Raw genomic sequence first — 21,134 nt, forward strand, 5'->3', positions numbered from 1 at the left:
CCCTTAATAACATTACCAGCATGTCCCAGAAGCTGCGGCGTCCCAGCTTGCTCGTGGGTGTCACTGGCTCCCCGGAGCTGGACGAAGGGGCAGAGGTGAAGTGCAAGGGTGGAGGACAGCTCCTGCCAGCCCCACCAGTGGCCAGGGCCAAGCCCTTGGTCTCTGACATGGTCCTCCTTAGGCCTCCTGTGGAGACAAAGGAAATCAGACTCTCCAGAGCCTCCCGCTGCGACACTGCTGGTGTCCCCATGCACCCCACTGTGGCTGGCCAGAGCCTGGCTGGAGAGAAGGGAGAGAGCCCTCAGCAACACCCAGCAAAGTAGATTCAGTCTTGGGGAGCAGACAGACCTTTAAATATCTCTTCCAACCCTAATTTCTATAATGCTTCTTCCTTGAGACATCACACAGTGCAGCTTGCAGAGGGGAGAGCAGCTTCCTCCCTCCCAGCTGCCTCAGTCCCAGGTCCCACAGCACAGTCAAGCTCCCGCAGGCCAGGCAGGAGGAGCGAGGCTGGCTGGGGGCTCGGGGTGGCTGTCCCAGCTGGGCTCTCACCTGCAGAGCTCAGCTCCTCCAGGTCCGTGGCACCCAGGGGGCAGGCAGCTTCCATGCAGAGTGGGGCCGGCAGCACGAGGAACTCCATGACAGCATCGCAGAGAGCATGGCGCAGGGCCCCACGCAGCTTCTCTGACAGCTGTAGCAGGCTGATGTTGCCTTTCTCCCAGATATCCAGGCGCACCAGCACACGGGGCTCTACGGGGAAAGGGCAGTCCTGCATGGCTCTGCACTCCCACATTCGCCAGCTCTCCTAGGTGACCCAGGGGATACAGGGGCAGCAAGGAATTGGCAGCTTGTGGCCTGTTTCACTCCCTACCTGAATGCAGGGTGCCGGCCTCTGGCTGGTGCCTGCTGACCGCAGTGAGGCTTTCGAAGTCAGCGTCCTGCAGCAGGCCCATGATGGGCGAGGAGGAAGGCAGCTTCAGAGGGTCAGGTCTCTCCCCGTGGGGCAGCGAGGTGGGGCTGCTGTGCTCATCCACAAACGTCAGTGCAATGCATGCGATTCCTGCAGGGGAGAAGCCGAGACAGCCTCTGTCAGCCCAGCACTGGGTGCACCCCTACAAGCCCTGCCTACAGCCTGCCACCCCGCACCTGGGACTGTCGTGTCACCACTTGGGTTGCGCAGTGCCACATGGCAGGCAGGGTCCACAGGAGGGGATGCAGCCAGGGGAGCATAGGCTAGCTGTGCCCGTGGGGAGCCAGGGTAAGAAGCATGGTGTTTGGCACCAGGTGTCCCCATCACCCCAAGAATCTCTCTCCTGCAGCGTCACAGCAGCTTTCACCTTGTCCTGCAGGAGCTTGCTGGGTTGTCCAGCCCCATATGCAAGGGGAAAGTATCTCCATTTGCCCCAGGAGGGCCTTTACGCAGAGAGATCCAGGATGGGGCTCACCATCCCTATCCTCTTAAGGGACAGAGTACAGAGCCCAGATACTGTCCAGCAGCCCTCTCCAGGCTATGAAGGACCTCGAGTCCCTGCAGAGGAAGGCTGTATACATGACAACTTGTTGCAGATTACACTCATGGCCCCCTCCCCACTGTACAAGATCTGATCTTGAGGCCTTCTGCACACACTCCTACCAGCAAGGCTGGGGACAAAGCAGGCTGACATGTAGTATTAGCCTGAAGTTGCTGCAGAGTAAAATTCAGGCCCTGCCTGTAGCCTCCCTACGCTGAGCCCTATGCACGCACAACAGGACAGTTCAGACACACAGAGCAGCAGCGTGGTGCTTGCTCCGCAGCCCATGTGCTGCACGCCCTAGGCCATGCAGAAGGAGAAGCCCTGCTACAGACCAGAGTGGAAACAGGAGCTCACACCCCATGGCCCAGCTCACTGGCCAGGGCACCAGGGAAGCAGCAGCAGGGATGCAGTTGTGAGGTCCAAATCCCATGCTGTAACCCTAGATGCTCCCACCCCCTTTCAAAGTTCCTTGACCAACTAAGCCAGCACTCAGGTGACTGGATGGCAAAGCTGCTCCAACACTGCCAACAGGTGATGTGTCCAGATGCAAACCACCTCAGCCCCACAGCATTGCTGAGCCCATACTCTGTCCTTTTCCATCCCAGCAAGGATGGGAGTGACACCAGACTCCACTGCCACAGAGCAACCAAACTGCACCCAACTAGATCCACAGTCCGCATGGAGGATGGGTGCCCTCCCTGTGCTGAGACAAATCCAGACCTAGCAGACTGTGCCCAGGTCTAATCATCAGCACAACCACCTGGTCTCCATCATTCCTAATGAGGCATAAGCTCTGCAGCACTCTTTCCTCCAAGACATGCCAGATGCAAGGGAGAGGGCACTGGGATGGAGACAGCTGCTCCCAAAGGACAGAGGTGGGCATTCAAGTCAGAGGGCAGCTCACCTGCACTCACACTGAGGAAAGGAAAATCTACACCTATGAGCACCCCTCCACTTGAAGTACAGGAGCTGCCTTATCTCAGAGGTGCTCTGCAGCAGGCTCTGACATGTCTCTTCCCCAGACAGGCACAGGAACAACCCTTTATCCAGCAAACAATGGAGAAGTTCATAATTTCCTAAATATCAAAGGTAGAGGGGATCAAGAATTCACCCAGAACAGCAAATCTGCCCCACATGACAGTGAGTATAAGCTCTCCCAAGCAGACTTTCTCTCTTTAAACAGTAAAGGGCACAAGCTCCTTATCTGCCTGGCTTGACAGTCGGCCCTGGGCCCACCAGAATGACAGTGGATGTTCATGTGGGTAATTGCAGATTAAGATGTAGTTATTCCCCTTTTCCTCTCCTGGATAAACTCCCACACCGAGCCCCTTCAGCCTCCCCCTCTCTGGCAGGTTTCCCCATCATATCCATTCCTGTAGCTCTGCTCTGCTTCAGTCCGTCTCAGGTGAGGACATGAGAACAGCCAAGCACAATGTCCCACGTCCTCTTTGTGCTGGGACACATGCTCTAGAGAGGGAGCACCCATGGCAGTGCTTTCAAGCAGGTCAGGTCAGCAGCCGCAGGAGCAGACTCCTCGTTTACATGTGCTCCCCAAGACAGAGCTGGTTTGCTAAGCAAGTGTCAAGCACTCAACACCAGGCAGCTGGCTCAGTCCCTCAGGGCAGAGATGATGGCTGCCCCTGCCCCACCAGCCGAAAGGCTAGCCTCCCCGCCACAGGGAACAGGGCTTCCAATCTTGCTACAGTAGCACAGAGAAGCTGGAATGCAACCACTAAGTCACAGGTAAAAAACAGGTAAAAAATTCAAGACCTGAGCGCTGGGGCTATGGAAAGAGGTAAGTTAGTAAGAGCTGCCAAGGACCTTACTGCCCGGTGCACTGGAGTTTGGCTATATACTCATCCATCACATCCCGCGGAGAGGTGGGGTGCTAGGGAGCTGTTACCTCCCATCTGTGAGGGACTCTGAGCCCCCTCTGACTCAGGCTCACTGAAATACAAAGTACAAGTCTAGTGGTGCCCGGCCACTCTAGCCCCTTGGTATGCAAGGGGACCCCCCACCCCAGGACACAGCCACTGGGAGAGTGATGATGCTACACCCTGGAGCATGAAACCAGGGCTGAAACATCATGACCCATCTTCCTCAGGGAGGAGATGCCTGTTTGGACCTGTGGGGAAAAAAGGGTGAAGGATTTTTGGAGTTCACTGCTTGCAAGCTGACAGGGCAGCACACGGACCCGCAGCAGCCAGGGACTGCAGAGCTGCCATCTCAGGGCAGCAGGTTCTGTTTGCTCATTTATCCAGCCAGCAAGAAAGAGGAGGCTCAGCTAAATGGACGCACATACACAAACACACAGAGGAGTCAGAGCTGAAGCCACAACACGAGGAAAACAAGAACAGCAGGGACCAGAGGGGCCAGGGAGCTGCACGGGAAAGGGAACTGGAGTAACACTTGGAGCCACAGGTGCTACCTTGGAAGTGGGAGAGTGGAAAGAGGTGCTGCACAAGGTCCGACATGGTACCTACATAACAGAAGAACATTCAGACAGTGCACGAGGGGCACGAGACACACAATGGCCAGGTGACAGACCACATGGCCTGGACAAAACATGACATGACAGCCTGCTGCAGGATGGGCCCTATCCAATCCCTCCTCCAGCAGTCCAGAGAAAAGAGCAAGGATATTGCCCCCACAGCCTGTGCTCTGTTACACGCAGCATTCAGCTACCGCTTCATGGCAAGGCTCCAGCAACAATTGTCCCTGCTCCAGCCCCACTGAGCCTCTGTGCCCCACACTTACTGAGATCTTGCTGTGTCTTGCCCCCACAACTACTGCAACCTAGAGCTGCTTCCTACAGCAACAGGCCAAGCTTAGCAAGTTGCTCTGTGGAAGGCCTTGGCTCGCTCCACCACACATGCAAGGGCATGCAGACCCCCAAGCACACACCCTGCCCACCTCCCAGCCATCGGAGGAACACGCTGCCCCAACACTGGCCCTCCTCAGTCACTCAGAGCTCTCCAACATGGGAAATGGCTCTCCAACACGCAGCCCCATACCCTGTTTCAGAAATGAGTTGAGCACGGTACCTTTGCCACCAGTGCCTTGGCCGCCTGGCTTGTTGTACAGATAGAGATCCTGGTCAGGGATGCTCCCGCTGTGGTTGAAATAGTGCTAAGGAGAGCAAGGAAGAACAGTGACAGAGACTAGAGAACTTGCCTTAACGGGAAGCAGAGACCCATGTGCGTGCAGAGCTCATCCCCAGACCTGTAGCAAGCAATCCAGACCTACTTAAAATACTTGCCAGCACAGCCTTGGCCACTGTTGGGCAGGACCCTCCTATAGCTCTGTGCAGGGTTACATGGCACTACACATCTGGCCTCACCTTCTATCCTTGCTACAGCCATGCTGAGGGGGTGGGTAGCTGCTTCCAAACTTTTATTAACCCTGATGTTTCAGTCTTTACATCTGAGGGAGCCATGCAAGGAGCCAAGCTCAGCTTTGCAAGGGGGTCTTCTCCCATGCTCCTGGGAGACGACTGTGGGCATGAGCTTTGTGGCTGCTGCTTTTTGCACAGCAAGTGACCACTTGTATCAAAGCAAGGCCTGTCCAAGTTTATAACAGGCCAAACAGGAACTGCTCATAGTCCTGTGAAACTCCTCCAGGCTTCAGTATTCAGTGTCAGTTCCTCTCTGACGCTACATGGCAGAGCTGGGAACATAATGAATGAGCTGCCCCAACAAATGCCCCCAGCAGCAGGCAGAAGCTGGGCAGACTGCTGTCCCAACTCACAGCCCTCCTCACCTTGAAGTGGTGCTCCACGTTGCTGTCCGTGTACTTTGGGGTGTGCAGGAAGATAAGCAGGTTCTGGCGCAGATAATAGGCCACCGCATGCAGCCAAGGCAGGGCGGAGGGTGGCAGTGCAAACTGCAGGACCTCTGTGGGTGGCGTCCCAGGGGGCTGGATAAACTGCAGAGAGAAGGCTTTAAAACTCAGCTGAGACTAGCAGGATGCCCTGGGGCTCTGATACTGGTCCAAATTATGCCAGCTGGCTATGTGAAGGGAGAGTGTGGTGGGCAGAACCACACTGTCCATAGACAGCACCCTGAGACAGATGTGGGCAGATGTTCCGGGGGTATTCACAGGGAGGCCCTGCCATGCTGCAAACCCCAGCAAAGGTGATCTCCCACCTACCCTGGCACCCATACAGTATATAACTCGGTGAACGCTAGCCTGAGCAAGCACTGGAGCAGGGAATGGGATGCAGCAAACTGCCGTGGCCTTCCCTGCCCTGGGGCAGGAGAGGCTGAGACAGGTCAAAAAGTAGGAAAGTGTTATGGGCTCTGGGACTAGCAGAGCAGATATCTGGTGAGGTACCTCCACATCTGCTGGGGTCAGCTTGCAGTTCCGCACCAGCATCACAGTGATGATATCCAGGGTGGCCTCATCCAGGCGTCTGCGTAACACTTTCACCAGCTCATCTGTGATCTCAGGCCCTGACAAGTAAGCAGAGGTACAAGCAGCTTTTTCACCCCATCCAGTAAGAATGACCACAGCCGCCCCTCCCTGCCTGGTCAGGATCTACCACCCTCACAGTCACTTCCCACAGGGAACATGTCTTTCCCCACCATCAATTTCTTCAGGCATCTTTTTCTACCCGTTCATGATCACAAAAGACTGCTGGTACAGCAGGCAAAGACAAATGCACTCCTGCATAGGGAAAGTTGGCATAAGCCACCTGGTCTGCAGGAGGTTTGATTGTGGGCCATGGATCCTTTCCTCACATTCCCATCCAGACAGAATGGAGAGCAGCTCTGGGCTAAGGAAAAGCAGCTTGCTTAGGAGGGAGATACTTTCTCTGCTCTTCAAGCAAAGAGGACAGGGACTGGAGTTCTATTCCTCTGCTTTGCATCAGCACAGTCCATCTGCTGCCAGGTGCTGTAACACTTACCTGCTGGGGCAACACCATGGACCATCAGCTGGATGTGCCTGTCTACCTGTCCCACAGGGCGGGTAGAGTCCACACTACGGCACGAGGCTGTGTCCAGAGAGGAACGAGAACCCTGGAGAAGCAAAAACAGCCACACAGAAACAGTTTCCATGTGAATTCTAGATCTGTCATTGTTTTGGGCTGTCAGCAAGGTCAGGCAGAACCCACCCACTGCTGCCTTACTCCATACATCTACAACATAAGTTTTATCCTACATAAAATTGAGGTTGCTGGAACTACTGAGTTCCCTCCACTCCTGTGACCAAGAGCACCAACATCCACTCCCTGAGAGCAGCAGACTCACCATTAGATCCTCAGTGTAAATGGGCTCCTGGCTGCGTGTCAGTGCCAGCGAGCGAGATGCTGGACTAAGGACACTCTCTGCTTCCCACACCTTCCCACTGTAGGTCGTTTCAGTCAGTCTGAATACAGGAGAAAGACATGTCAGCCTCCATTCCCAAGGACGACAGCATCATACCTCCACAGAAGATCCATGTCTTCCTTGCTCTCCCCTGTGCACTTTCTGGGGATTAGTCCTTACGATATGGAGCTTGTGGAAAAACTGCTCTCTGGCTCCCTCAAAAAAATCCTCCTTTTCCCTCCCATGTAAAGGCTTAGCACAAGGAGAGCAGGAGGGGCCTGGCTTGATGTGACTGACTCATCAGAAATCAGATGCTGCTTGGGTCACAGCAGGGTCTCTGAGGCTGGGCAGACACTTTCTGCCCCAAGGAGCTCTCAGTCTGGTGTAATGGATGTAGCAGGGCAGGGTCAGGCCAACAAGTCACGCTGGCTTCTTACCGGAGGTAGAAAACAGATTTAGTGGCACGTTCCTGGTAGACAAACATGTTCTTCCTGTTCACCACAGAGAAGGCGTTGAGCACCGAGCGAAGTGCCTGGATAGCTGTGGGCAACGTGGGATGTTAGCTATCCCACACACCCTCCTCTGGTGTGCCAATCCAGCCAGAAGCCAGACTCTTGACACGCAAAGTGAGGGGGAACCTGGACTGTACGCACCTCGTGAGACTCCCATGTTGGGGCCCATCTTGAGGCGCGAATGCACATGGATGAGTGTGCTCCACACAACATCACAAGCAAAGTGCCCTGGCATGAACTGCATGGTGGCAGCCAGGTAGTCCCGGGGCTGGTAGCTCTCCTCTACAGAGTAATCTACAAAGAACATAGGACATAGCTGGGGCCATAGTGTGGAAGTCACCATCTTTTTAGTCACCCATGGGCAGGCAGTGGCACTGCTACTGAGGCATGGCCAAGGGCATATTCATACCGTCTGTGGGCATGACACGCTGCCTGTACGAAGTATAGGGTGTTTCACTCTTCCAGATGTCCTCCTCACTTTCTGCCACCAGTAATGAGTTGCATATGTGGCTGTCATGCAGGTCCTGCAGCAGCAAGCGCTGCAAAGGATGAGAAAAGATTGGTCCTGTTGCTTGCACAGCCCACAGAAGACAGCATGGAGAAGGGCTTAGGGCCGGACTGAGTCCGTTTTCCTTTGACCCCCAAGCTGAGACTCCACAAACTGAACTGGCTCCCCAGGCCCTCCTCTGAGCTGGGCCCAGACCAGACAACCTCCAGAGGTCCCTTCTCATCTAAGCCATCTCATGACTTGCAGCTCTGCCCCTGCCCTCTGCAGATTTGTTACCTGATTGACAACCCTGCAGATTTCACTGATCTTCTTCACCACCACCTGGTTGAGACTCTGGCACTCCCCTGGCTGCTCCTCTTCTGTCTCTGCTGATGCTGCCTTCTCCACACTCAGGCTGCTTTACAGGGAAGGGGAGAGAGGGGTCAGCAGAGCACTTCAACAGTGCCTGTCCCTGTGTGCTGGGAGCAGGAACCCAGTGGGGAAGGGTGGCTGCTTTCCCCTTATGGAGCACCAGTCTAGTCCTGCAGCTCCCCACCCACGTGGGGCAGGAAGGAGATCCTGTCCAGAGATGAGGGGGTAGCAATACGGTCCTGGAACAGAGAAGCCGTGGCCAGACAGCAGGACCCTCCTTACCGTGTGTGGTAATAGACCTCCACTCGGTCCTGCTGGATTTTTATGATGAGCCAGAAATCCGGCATGAGGGGACACCTGGGTTCCTGGTCGCTCATTAGCGCCTCCTCATACTCTGAGTCACTGCTTCCCCCATCGTAACCTGCAATGTATCCTTGCTTCAGTTCCAGGCTGCCTGGCAAGCCAGCCTCCTCCCCGGGCACAGCAGGCTCTAGGAGATCAGAGCCATTCACAAGCCCTGTCCTCAGGGCTCAGGGGTCACCCCAGCCCAGGCACACAGTCCCCCATGCTCCTACGCTATCATGTCACTGCCAGTATCTGCCTGCATGCTGTCAGTCACCCCTGCTCCGGCAGACTCACCCAGGTGGTCGGAGTCCATACTGCCCTGGCTCGACACGAGGCTCTGCACGCGGCTGGGACGCTGCTTGCTGGAGCCTGCAAAGAGAAGAGGGGTTTGGTCATGAGAGCAGTTGCTAAGCCCCTTCACACGACCCATCTGATGGAGAAACATTACACCACAGGACAACCAGGCAGCACTGGCCATGGGGAGGCAGTGCTGGGGAACGGGGTTCTCACAGCCATTACTGGAGTCACCAGGAACTTCATGTCATTAGGGCTATCAGTGTGGCAGCACAGCCTAGTACCCTGGGTACTGTAAAGCAATAAATTGCCAGCACCCTGGCAAGGAAGACACCAACAGTGCAACACCACCAATTATGGTGTTTAGGGATTGGAACAGGAGTTGCAGTCATGTTTCGTATGCTACAGCCAAAACGGGGCCCTTCCTTAAAAGTTCCTGAGGCTGAGGTACAATCCTGCCCACATTCAAAGCTCCTACCTTCCCTGCCCTGTGTTACGGAGTCAGCCAGGCTTGCTGCAGATGGTGTCACCAATGGTGATTTCTCGCTGTTGCCCTTTTCAGAGGATGAGGATGGCAGTGACTGTATGGTTGTCTCTAGAGCTGCCTCCTCCAGGGAGTCATGGCCAGGTGCTCTGCTCTGCTCAAGGCTCAGTGCTTCTCCTGGGACCTGCACACAAGCCAAGGTTGCAAAAATGACCAGAAAAACGGGCATTGAAAAAACTCCGATCATACTCCTGCATCCTTCTACCTTCTGTTACCAGTGTCCCACACCTTCCCACCAACAGACCACCTCAGTGTCTCTCACCTCATCCTGTGCATGGCTGCCTCCACGTACGGGGTTTCCTGTGTCTGACACAATGCGTGTCTCACTCTCCGGCCACCCCCAGAGACCCTGGGCTTCTTCTGGGAGGACACAGCTTGCATGGTGTAGCTCGGAGCCCTCTGCCTCCGTTTCACTGCTCCCCTCTTGGCCTGCCGGGCCCAGGGCTGTCCTGGTGCCCCCTCCAGCTGGCTGCTGCAAGCAGGGTGTCCCCGAAGGGTTTGGAGCTGCCCGCCTGGAGTGCAGGCGGCTGATGGAGATGTAGTGGTAGTCACTGCCTTCTGCATTGAGCATGTAGCCTGGCAGAGCCATTCTTCTGAACTCCTGCAACACAGGGAAGAATAAGCATCCCACTAGCTAAGTGTATGGTGCTGCCTCAGGGTTTTCTCTTTACCTCCTTGAACTTCTCCAGAGAGTGCTCAGGTCCAAAGACAAACTGGAGCAGCACCACCTCGCTGTGGCAGCTGGGCCGCCCCTTGGAGTTATAGATGTGGGTGGCCACTCGGTGCAGGATGGAGGTGCTGATGACCTGCGAGTGGCGCAGCGCAGACACAATCTCATCATCCAGGAGCCAGCGAATCTGAGCAGAGCAAGGACACAGAGCAAGACCTAGGTGACCAGCATTTGCACAGCTGCCCCAATTCTGATCCAAGTCCCAACAGGATGAGGGCAGCCCCTCTCATCACCTACATCCCCTCATCTCCTTCTGAATGTACCTAAGAAAAGGTCTTTGGAAGAGAGGTCTGTCTGTCCCACCCCAGCTGCAGTAAGAATTTTGTCAGGGTAATCCCACACTTTTGGGGAGCACAAGGCCAATAGCCTGTGTGATACCAGCAAGGCCTGAAAGTCACTTCAGTTGACAGAGGTTGCAGCTTGGAGCAGGCTAGGAAGTGTGGAACAGCAGTTGTGCGCTCTGGCCGCATTGCTCCCGCTGGAAGCAAGAAGTAGGCAAGGCTGGCTTACCTCATTCATAGTGGCTTCAATAGCCTGCCTGTGCACTCCAGGGAGGTTGGAAAGTGCAGGGTGCCTAGGATAGAGGAGAAGAAGAATCAAGCAGTCATTCTCATTCATGCAGCCACCACAGTGCAGCTCCTAGGGAGCAAAAGGAGCCCATGAGGGCCTTGCTACATCTGCAGTGCCATACCTCTCATCTCCTGTGGACGGGAGCCGTTCCAAGTTGTGCATGATATCCTCATCTGAGCGGAAAGAGGATGGCTGCCCTGGAGAGCGTGTGAAGGACACACTGCTCTCTGAGGTGCATCTGCCACAGGAGAGAGAACAGGCTGAGCATCAGCTTTTGAGCCAGAGAGGATAAACACACACGGGCTCCAGAGAGTGAAAAGGGATCTCTAGAGAAGGTGAGCCCATTTTGGAAAAATCTTAGTTTTCTTAGGGCTGTGGGAGGCTCTGTGAGAAGGAAAATCCCAAGTCTCAGCACATGGAGAGAAGCTGAGACTGGGAGGGGCAGGCAGAGGGTGGGTGAGTGACTGGGCCTCTTTCCACCTACCTGTTGTGGAGAATGTCTGCGTTCACAACTTCTATCTCCAGGGGCAATGTCAGCACGAAGATGTCCAGAGTCACACAGAGGTCCCCCAAGTCAATGGTGTTCAAGTCCTGGCAGCTTTCCAGGCAGCCCAGAACTTCCCCTGAGGAGAGATCACAGACGAAGGGAATCAAGCAACTAACAGCTCGCTTAACACACATACACAGCCTGGTGGCAAGTACAGAGACTGCAAAGAGATGGCTGTCCCACACACCTGGACAGGCTCAAGAAGGCCACCATCCTCCATGATCCTTTCATCCTTCCACAACCAATCCCACAGCAAGTGGGAGACCTGGTGAAAAAGCCCTTATCTGATGCTGGGAGACCCTGGGGGCTCCGTACAGGGAGGGCTGGTCCAGAGGGACTGCTGTTTAGGACACAGCATGTTTGTTCCAGGGGCTGCTCACCCAGCAGGGACCCAACAGAAGCGCTACTGCCCTTTAACCTCACAGCAAGGCTTGCTCTTACCTAGACAAGTTGGCAGGGACTGCACGGGCATGGAACTGTGCTGGCTACGCAGCTTCACTGAGCAGGTAAGATGTACAAAGAGCGGGGGCATCTCCTGCTCCAGGAATTCCTGTTCATTGAGCGAGTCCCCTCCCAGCACGCTGAAGGAGTCATCATCCTGGTTCACCGTGTTGGAGTCCGAGAGGGAATCTGTATCTGGGAACTCATGCTCCAGCTTCTCACGGTACTCCACCTCTAGCTCTGGGTCGCTCTCTGTGGCAATGCAGCACCCAGACACAGTTCCTGTTGACGCAGGTTCCCTGTTAGCAAACCAGGCCCACATCCCCAGAGACCCCACCAGACAGTCAAGCTCTGAAAGGCATCACCACAGTTAAGACTACAGACACTTTCTTCTCCAGGACAGACCAAGCAAATGTTACCTTCTTCAGCTGCCAGTTCTGCCTCTGATCCCTCCATGTCCTCACTGCCTTTCCTGTCTGCCTGATCCCGAGATGCCTCTTCCTGAGAAGGAGAGAGGAAGGGCAGATACCAGAATCATGCCAGGCAGCGAAGCAGGCTGTTGATGGGCCCCCCAGGGGCTCAGTCTACCCATGGGTCTGCCAGTCCCAAATCCAGATCTGACACCAAGCAAAGCTACTTCCCTCCACAAGGACTAGGTGCCTGCCAGGGCAGCACCATGCCTACCTCTTTCTTGGCTGATGGTGGGCAATAGAAGAAATAGTGAGGATTTGATGGCACCGGCTTGAAATGTAAACTTCCAATTTCCAGGAATTTTTCCTAAAAGAGAAATCCCAAACGTGAAGCAGACATTCCACTCCACCCTCCTGCAGAAGCCGAGCCGAGCTCCCATGTTCCTCACCTGGATAATTTTATGCAAGTCAGGGTGCGCCTGGCAGGGCTGTCCAATTTCCAGCAGCGAGAGGGGAAACTCTGAACAGCAGCTGGTGCCCACACTCTTAGGCTCCTCTGTGGGGCTAGCAATGTTATGGGAGTCCTGCTCACTGTAGTCCTCCATTTCCGCACTGACAGGATTGTGGACAGGTCAGACAGGCAATTCGAGAAACGGGAATAGTTGTATGTATTATCTATCCTGCAAGCATTCCACCTCACAGCTCCCCACACCTCATCTGTGTAAACACGATGTGACTTACACAGCCCCTACCCCTACAGCCCCAGAAACCCTCCTGCTGTCCACTAACCCAGATAAGCGCTCAGGCTGTCTGAAGCCAGGCCAGAGGCAGTTTAACCATGCTAATCCCGTGGCCAGGTACTCTACACCACGCTACACACCCTACCTGGGAAATAGAGACACGTAGCTGAGTATAGGGACAGGGCTGGAGCAATCTGAATTACCAACACCCAGTCCAGGGCACCTCACAGGAAATACCACCATGCCAGGACCCCTAGGGTCTTGGCAGCACAGAGCAGAGCGCAAAGCTTAGGCTCATGCTCACTCAGCAGCTCCATGACAGAATCGGTTCCTAAAACTCAGAAAAACCAATCTGGGGAGTGGGATGTCATTTGGTCAAAGTACTCCCCAGGCATTCAAATTAGTAATACAGATGGCAGACCTGGGTGCAATGTGGCACAAGCTGTACGTCCTTCAGTAACATTTATACAATCTGCATTGGGATAGGTGATTTGTAATATCTTATAAATAAAAAAAAGTTCCCACAGTTTTTCTCTGGGAAAGTAGCACTTGAAGAAGAAGTCATCTGACTTTCCAAACAGCGAGTGTTCTTCAAAAGCACAGCCTCATCTCGATGACTTACAGTATAAGAAGAAATAGGATTGGGGATTCCCAACAAACTAGTGAACTCACATAAAGGAACTGAGGATAGTCAAGTGCAAACAGAGGAAAAAGGACCTAAAGAGGCTGTTTCTTCAACAGACACTAAGGCACAGTAAGGTACTTTTTCCCCTCCTTAAGTTTCCAGAGGCAATACAAACCGCAGAAATACCCTAAGGAATAGCAGGACAGAAGTTTAACATCAAGCATATTCCAATTCTGCCTTGATATTTCTCTTGTGAATTTTTTTCCAGAGTTTTAATTTAAAAAAAAGACACTTTATTCATTAGAAAAAGATAAGAAACCTGTCATTTTTGTCAGAGTCAACAGCAAACTCAAATGAGTCAAGCAGCAGGAGATGCATAATTTCTCCAGAAACAAGAAGTCTGAGAGTTACTTGCAGACAAACTGCCCTCCAGCTCAGGCCAGATGGGACAGTAATGAGCTAAGACTACCAGAGAAAGCGAAAGGATGGATGTCACCAGAGATTATAAAAAAGAGAAGGTCCTGGTGGACACCATATCAGGTGGGTATCCCACCGGAAATACCTGTCCTTACATGTGGTTCTGTTAGACCCCACCCTACAACATTCCTTCCAGCAGGCAGTAGAAGATGCTTGAAGAAAGATCTGTCCTGGCCCAATGCTAAGAACAGAAACAAGACCGAGGTGGGCCCCTACCTTGATTCAGAGACTAAGACACCCCGTTCCCTAGAGCTCTGCTCCTCTTCTTGCTCTATGCTGCCCACTTGGAAGCTGGCTGTCTTGGAGTGCATACGGAAATGTTGGTGGCTCTCTCGGAATGAGCGGACATGGCTGCACACTGTCAGCAGGAAGTTGGTGATATCAATCTCTTGGAGCAGCTCCTCACAGTAGTCCATGGCTGTAAGTAGGTCCTGGGAGCTGATGCTGTGTGACTGCTGAAGGCTCTTGAACAGCCCTACAGATCAAACACAATGCTTGAGCGCCCCACCGCAAGGCCACGGGAGTCAGGCAATAGCCTGACTCTCACCAGTCCCAACAGATTCACATACAGATTTTCACCAAGTCCCAACACAGAGTTGCAGCCAGCGCAGGTGCTGGGAGACAAGACTCAGCCAGGATGCCTAATGCTACATGTTAGCCTAGGCTTGTGTCATGCCAGAGTGGCCTAGGGACCTGCCACCCCAAAGCTGAGAGGAAAAAGTCAAAGAAGGGACCCCCCTCCACAGCACTGCACAGGTCCAGGAACAGCCTATGCAAGGCCCATAGGGAATGCGCAGAGGTATCTTTAAATCCCTCCTGGTGGGAGATCAGTCCCACAGCTCCTCCCTTTGCTCAGTGTAAGATCACAAGAAAAATGAGACATTGCTTTCTTAAAAGAAGATCCAGGGTCCAGCCCCAACCCCAACCCTGTCTCAGGTCCCATCACGCCGCTCCTCACCTTTCACATAGCACTGGTGGGAATGCTCCTGCAGCAGCGTGCAGTAACTCATCAACTCCTTATGCTTGTGGTCTAGCCAAGCAGCAGTAGGAGGACGTTCCAGAGACTGGGACCTGGAAAAGAGGAGCTGCAGCCTTCAGCACCAATGAAGCATGTTTTAGACTATAAACGGCTCTGGCGCCAGTAAAGCAGGGCCCTAGGGCATGCACAGGCCATGGCTGCTATAAGGCAGAGAGGCCAAGCCAAGAGAGTAAGGCAGGGCTAGAGCCAGCCTCTTGTCAAGGAAGCTCCTCTGTTTCCTGTCTAGGAATCAAGTATGGTTGGTATTACCTGAAAAAGATGTCTCGGGGAGGACGGTGTGCCCGTGGGCTGACAAGCTGCTCTCGTAACAGCTCCAAAGAGCAGCTGTAGATGTAAATGGGGCAGCGAAAACGACGGCACTCGCCTAACTCAGATTGCGAGTTCTGGCGACAGAAGGAGATATGTACATCTCTCCGTGAGGGGCCACCCTGTTCTCCAGGGTCACGGCTCACTTCTGCAAAAGAAAAAATCCTGAGATAAAGGCCTTGGATGAGCTCCTCATTCCTGGTCTGAGGGGTCACAGCCCTCACAGCAGCACCCACAGGTAGGTGTCAGTTTTACAAGCTTCTCACCACTCAAATATCAGGGGCCATTGTCCTCACCCAGCACCCATCCACTCAGCCCAGTGCTTTGGCCACACTGATCCCCTTCTTGGGCAGCCATGACTGTTCACCACCACCACCTTCTGCAGCAGCACAACCCTCCATCCTCATTGCAGGCCTGGCTGACTGCACCAGGGGCTGCATATACCTCAAGACCTGTGCCCTTCTCCCTAAGACAATGTGCTGCTGGTAGTGCCAGTCTGGATCACAACATGAGAGTCACTGACTTTCCAATGCAACCCAGTACTGCCATTCCTAGTAGCTTCTATCTACCTGCAACCTCCTTGCCAACAGGGAGCCAGTCTTGGGCAATGGGCACTCAGCTCACATTACACTCGCTCACCCCCCCATGAACATCATGAAAGCTGGCTGAGACTTCACTGTGCCCCTTGTCCTGACTCTGACTCTGCTGACTGCCAGGCAGGAGCTGACAGGCTGTAGCAGCCTGTTATTCCTCCTACCTCAATCTGCCCAACAGTGTGCTCAGGAATAGCAAGGATACTAATACTAATACATTAGTAAGGTGCTGTCCTGAGGGCGGTACCATGGGCTGGTGTTATGCTGAGGGTAGGTAATGGCACTGCAGCATCCCCTTCTTCAGCCTCAGCCCTGACTTGCTCAGCACAGACAGGTCTCAGGGTATCTTCTCCTGATCGACTCTCATCTTTTGGAGGTTTGTCCAACCCGCAAGTCATCAGCTTCTGTACATCTGGAAGAAAACAAAATAAAATCACCCTCTGTCCAGTGAGAACAGTTTAACCCCTCCATCTACGTTCCCAAGAGGGCAGATGTCCCTGCTACCTCTTTGTGTGTAGGAACAGCTCCACAAAGTACTTCCAGCTGAGCCTAGCAGCCTTCACCAGCAGCTCAGTGGAAGCCAGACCAGTGCCAATGCCCAGAAGCAAGGACTCTCCCAGACCAACCCATTAGCAGTCTCCTTACTCCATTCATTAACAACCCTACTGGGAAAACAGTCCAATGGTTGCAGCCAGCAAACGACTCGAAGCCACATCCCCTGCCTGAAAACACTATGCGGGCAGCACCATGTCCAAGGAGAGAAGAGCAGCGCTTTGCACTACTCTATTCCTGGCCACATGGTGCAAAAAGACTCGGTCTAGGCTCTGCTGTTCAATTTTCTCTCCATCCTACCAAAGCCAATTCTGCTTTTGCTGTTTTCCTGAGGAGGCGCTTGGGACTGCTACCTCCTGTCGCTCCCCACAACAGGCGGCCTCACCTGAGAAGGTGGCTGGCAGGAAGGTCAGGAACACATGCTGCGGGTTGACCAGCTTGGCATAACATCGCCATTGTGGGGGAAAGGGCCTCGTCATGTCACTCAGGGTCACGTCATCCTCAGGCAGCTCTGTGTTGCCGAGGCTCTGATGAAAGAGCAGAAGCTGGATAAGCTCATAGCACATGGCACAGGCATACCTTGAGGCAGGTAGCAATCACACAGAGCAAGCTCCTCCATGACTGCTGGTCGGCACAGCACTGAAATCACCCTGGCCACACCCTGCACCATTCTCAGAGCAGCCTGACTCCAGGAAACACAGCACACACAGTCAGGAGATGCTTAGCCAGCTTTGCTGGGGTCAGTTCTGACCTCTAGGCAGTGATTGCCCATGGTTTCTGAGCAATCTGCAGCACAGCATCAGTGCTGCTGTAACAGGCTAGGCCCATGGTGAGTGCAACTATCCACACACCTACCAGGTTCCTGCTTGACTTCAGCCACAGGCTACAGCTTAAACTGCTGCCAAGCATGGGGAAAACACCAGCCTTTCAATCTGTTCTCAACCCTTCTGCTAACTCTCCTGCTCTTCAACAGCTGCTGCCTTGCCTTCAGAGAGGGCTCAGGAGAAGGACAGCAGCATGGCAGTACCTGCAGAGTACTTGTGGAGCCAGTCATATCCCTGGTGCCATTGCTGCCAACAAGATGATAGGATGCAGAAGCATCCTGCTGCTCCAGGGTCCCAGAGGCTTTCAGGGTTTCTTCTGAAATGGAGCACAGAGAAACCAACCTGAGAAACACCAGCTGAGGAAGACACTTGAAAGCAAGGCTCCTGAAACACCCCAGCTCCCAGTGTTACTGCTGCCATGCTCCCGGCCCTTACCTCTGATCACAGGGAGTGTGAAGGGGGGTTGATGGCCATCACGATCCCGTTGCAGAACCTGCTCCATGAAAGCCACATGATCAGCATCAGCCATGGGGATCTCCCGGTCACTGAGGTCATGCTGCAGGCAGCCATGGAAGAGGTTTAGTAGCATTTCATTGGGCACAAACGAAGAGTCCTTGGTCACCTCCTCATTCTCTGCTCCAAAACAGAACCATGGCAGCTTAGAGACAACATCTCCACAGCCACCACCTGTCCAGGCCCCCAAGACACAGCCCTTTGCAAAGTGACACTTCCACACAGCCAGGAGTTTCCCCCAGCACCTCTGCAAGGCTGACTTGGAGGGTACTGACGAAGCCCTGGAGTTCCAGCATCATTAGCTACCCTGCACTGACTCACCCTGCTACTGTGACTATTCTGGAGCAGACAAAAACCCACCACCACAGAGCAGCAGTCTAGGTTTAATGTTTTCAAAAGCAACTCTTCCAAAACTATCCTCCCAAGAAAGACAGCAATATACCTGGACAGCCCAGGGGCTGCAGAGATGGGAAGAACAGCACTGAGCTACTGAAAGAGGCATGGCAGTTCCCACACGCCTACTGCCCAGGGAGACAAGCATACAGAGCAGGGTGCCCATAGCCACGGAGAGAGGACAAGAGGAGGCAGGTGGTGAAGAGGCACCTACCTTTTGTCAGCATTAGGAAGAACATTTCAACCTGCTGGCACCTGGGCAACAGCTTCATGAGGTTGAACTGGAATGGGATCTCATGCACTCGAAAACCAGCCCCCATGTCTGGATCTGCAACAAGAATTGGGAATGTAACATGCCTGTGGGCACCACATAGCCCTGCCTCCCAGGCCACCTCCGCATGCATGGTGTCAGCCCTAAATGCAGTGCAGGTAGCACAAGTGAAAGTACACAGCAACATTGCCCCAACTCCCTCTGCTTAGGAGGGCAGAGGGATACAAAGAATGAATGTGGGGAAAGGGCAAAGCCTGCTGGAGGCTGCAGCAGGTTGTGAGCTACCTACAGAGAGGTACCTCGCTGTAAGAGTCCCCTGGGCTTATTGCCACCTTCATACAAGGAGGGATGGGGAACCACCACAAGGCCTTACACAGCTCAGGCCCAGAGCTGCCAGAGGACAAAAACTGAACATCAGCGTCGCAGGTAACACTGCTGGAGAGCAATGACCACACTGGGAGCCAGAGGCAGCCTGAATTACCAGCGTAGTCAAGGACAAGGACCCCCCTGCTCTTGGGAGAGATCTCCCATCCGGCAGGCTCTGCACATACCTGCAGGTGTTTCCTGTCCTCTTCCTTAGGAAGGAGTCTCTGCCCTCCAGGTCCTGAGCTTTCCTGGCCCCTCTCCCCCTCCACAGGGCCAGTGATATGATCCAACAAGGTTCCCTCAGGTCCCGCCCTCAGCCTTTGGGATGATCCTAGCTCCCTCAAACCCACCCAGTATCTGCTGTGTTATTCAGTGCAAGGCAAGCAAACAAAAGATCTAGGATGGGATGAACTAGTCACAAGAAAGAGGAAATAGTGAGGTTCTGGAACAGATTGCCTGACAAGGGTGAACTCCCCACATACTCCTGGAGTTTTCAATGAACTATGTTAATCATGTCAGATCAGATACACAATCCTATCCTGAAAGAAGAAGACAGACCAGACCTCCTAAGGTCCCCTTCCCTATCTTTGTGGGCTAATGGAGCATTCACAGAGGGTCCAGAGATGAACAGGACCACCAGAAAGCAAGCGTCCCACAAACTGCTCTGGAAACTGTGTCTTGTAACTGAGAACAGAGGAGCTCTTCCTTCATATAATTTACAACTTTTGTACAACTATCTGCCCAGGCACACCCTGCCCATCACTGTATAGGTGAGCTCATCTTCCACCTGCTCCAGAAGTCAGCCCCTCTCACAGAATTACAGAATGGTTGAGGTTGGAAAGGACCTCTGCTGGTCATCTGGTCCAACCCCCCTGCTCAAGCAGGGTCACCTAGTCACCTCTCTAGCCTGGGCAGAAAGCCTCAATGCTTTTTTGGCCTTCCCAGGATGAAGCCATTTCCCTGGCAGCTTAGCACAAGCGCAACAAAGTGACCCACAGCTATCAAAGTCCAGAAAGTTGTTGTCAAAATACCTGTTCCACCTTCCAGGCCCCAAGACATTCAGGGCCTAGCTGCCTCTTGCTCCATCATATGTGCTGGACTCACCTTCAGTAGCTTTGGTGTCTGAAGGAGGGCAGACCCACTCCTTGTTCTGGCACAACTGGCTGATGTACTCGAAGGTCAGCATGGTGGCAATGCATGCAAGGTCCCGGGGATAGAGCTGCAATAAACAGTCAAGGCTCGGCTGTATGCAGCAGAATTATTACCCCCAAATGCAGGAGAAAACAGTCTAAAAGCAAGGAGAGGAAACACCCATAATCCCATCCCCTAACTTGCCCTATTCTCACTCATTGCTCCCTCCTTCTCCACCAGCCCTTTAGCCTCTTTTTGCCTTGTTCAGGAGGTGCATTGGCGCAGCACTGCCTGCAATCCCTGCTCTGGTCCAGCTTGCTCCCCTCCAATGGAATGGCCCTTGACAAAGTAATTTGTATTTTCCCACCTATCCCAGAGCAGCACTGCATCCACTGCCTTGCAATCCAGAAACCTTTTCTGTCCAGTAGCTCAGTTCCTCTTTTAGAAATCTCAGGCTCTTTTGTTAACAGCATTCCCATCTCTTCTGGCCCTCAATAATTCACCTGCAGTGTTGCGGTGCACTTGCAATAAACCCTTCTCCCTCCACAAAAGAGCCCATGCCCCTACCCCTTCAGGGACTCACCGCTTTAGGTATTTTCTGGTAGGGCAAGCCATGGAGGTGCTTCCAGTTCTCAGCAGTACTGTGGACATGGCCGCTCTGTGGCTCTACCCAACACTCAGTGACCAGGTTCAGTTCTGTGTCCACCTCGATGGCCTCTACCTCTGTATCATTGTCATCATCTGTGGAAAAGCTGGAGGAAAGACATAAGGCAAGTCGTGTGAGATGACACAGAGCCAGCAGCCCACTGCAGGTCCTCTCAGAGCTGTGAGAGCAGCCACACAAACCTTAGGTTTGCAGACAAAGCCCCAGCTAACTGGTGATCAATCCATGACAGCTAGTTGTCTGTACTAGATGATGGAGGACTCCCTCCTTCCCACACTGCCCGCAAAGGGCAAGTCTGGAGCCGTGAATCTGCTGCCAGCCCTCCCTGGGAGCAGGGCAACAGCCTCACCTGTCCTTGGTGGAGGTGGAGTGGGGTGGGAAGAGGATGTATTGGACGACACAGGTGTGCTTCTCCCTGCCGCTGCTGCTCTCACTTGAGCCATCAATCTGGAGGGAAGACACTGCATGAGCCTGGCCAGCAGCAACAGCTCACACCTACCCAGTGCCCCCCTACACAACACAGCCCCATCACTCAGCTCCACTAGCAGCGGTGGAGAGAGGGAGCCAA

At 53.8% G+C, this 21,134-nt stretch overlaps 1 protein-coding gene across 6 annotated transcripts in view; it reads right to left on the reverse strand.

The window, feature by feature from the left end:
- Positions 1–21,134, reverse strand: part of SZT2 (SZT2 subunit of KICSTOR complex) — a 66,199-nt gene that overhangs the window by 17,336 nt on the left and 27,729 nt on the right. For 3 of the 6 annotated variants that reach the window (XM_076340402.1, XM_076340401.1, XM_076340398.1), the window contains exons 18-52: positions 20,916–21,013; positions 20,486–20,654; positions 19,876–19,990; positions 18,349–18,462; positions 17,664–17,864; positions 17,432–17,544; positions 16,790–16,931; positions 16,100–16,264; positions 15,203–15,407; positions 14,873–14,985; positions 14,131–14,389; positions 12,522–12,684; positions 12,347–12,439; positions 12,082–12,163; positions 11,663–11,944; positions 11,159–11,297; positions 10,796–10,912; positions 10,615–10,678; positions 10,046–10,231; positions 9,637–9,975; positions 9,309–9,498; positions 8,831–8,905; positions 8,474–8,612; positions 8,117–8,237; positions 7,742–7,871; positions 7,474–7,626; positions 7,258–7,360; positions 6,764–6,881; positions 6,421–6,532; positions 5,847–5,965; positions 5,274–5,438; positions 4,559–4,643; positions 872–1,060; positions 553–750; positions 17–186 (exon numbers count right to left, since the gene is read on the reverse strand). In XM_076340402.1, coding sequence (XP_076196517.1) covers positions 17–186; positions 553–750; positions 872–1,060; positions 4,559–4,643; positions 5,274–5,438; positions 5,847–5,965; positions 6,421–6,532; positions 6,764–6,881; positions 7,258–7,360; positions 7,474–7,626; positions 7,742–7,871; positions 8,117–8,237; positions 8,474–8,612; positions 8,831–8,905; positions 9,309–9,498; positions 9,637–9,975; positions 10,046–10,231; positions 10,615–10,678; positions 10,796–10,912; positions 11,159–11,297; positions 11,663–11,944; positions 12,082–12,163; positions 12,347–12,439; positions 12,522–12,684; positions 14,131–14,389; positions 14,873–14,985; positions 15,203–15,407; positions 16,100–16,264; positions 16,790–16,931; positions 17,432–17,544; positions 17,664–17,864; positions 18,349–18,462; positions 19,876–19,990; positions 20,486–20,654; positions 20,916–21,013 — 5,226 coding nt within the window. The remainder of the gene's footprint in view (positions 1–16; positions 187–552; positions 751–871; positions 1,061–4,558; positions 4,644–5,273; positions 5,439–5,846; positions 5,966–6,420; positions 6,533–6,763; positions 6,882–7,257; positions 7,361–7,473; positions 7,627–7,741; positions 7,872–8,116; positions 8,238–8,473; positions 8,613–8,830; positions 8,906–9,308; positions 9,499–9,636; positions 9,976–10,045; positions 10,232–10,614; positions 10,679–10,795; positions 10,913–11,158; positions 11,298–11,662; positions 11,945–12,081; positions 12,164–12,346; positions 12,440–12,521; positions 12,685–14,130; positions 14,390–14,872; positions 14,986–15,202; positions 15,408–16,099; positions 16,265–16,789; positions 16,932–17,431; positions 17,545–17,663; positions 17,865–18,348; positions 18,463–19,875; positions 19,991–20,485; positions 20,655–20,915; positions 21,014–21,134) is intronic. The other 3 variants (XM_076340404.1, XM_076340399.1, XM_076340400.1) reach the window with 3 other exon arrangements.

This window comes from Aptenodytes patagonicus, chromosome 5 (genome assembly GCF_965638725.1).
Source record: "Aptenodytes patagonicus chromosome 5, bAptPat1.pri.cur, whole genome shotgun sequence".
In the NCBI taxonomy this organism is placed as follows: Eukaryota; Metazoa; Chordata; class Aves; order Sphenisciformes; family Spheniscidae; genus Aptenodytes; species Aptenodytes patagonicus.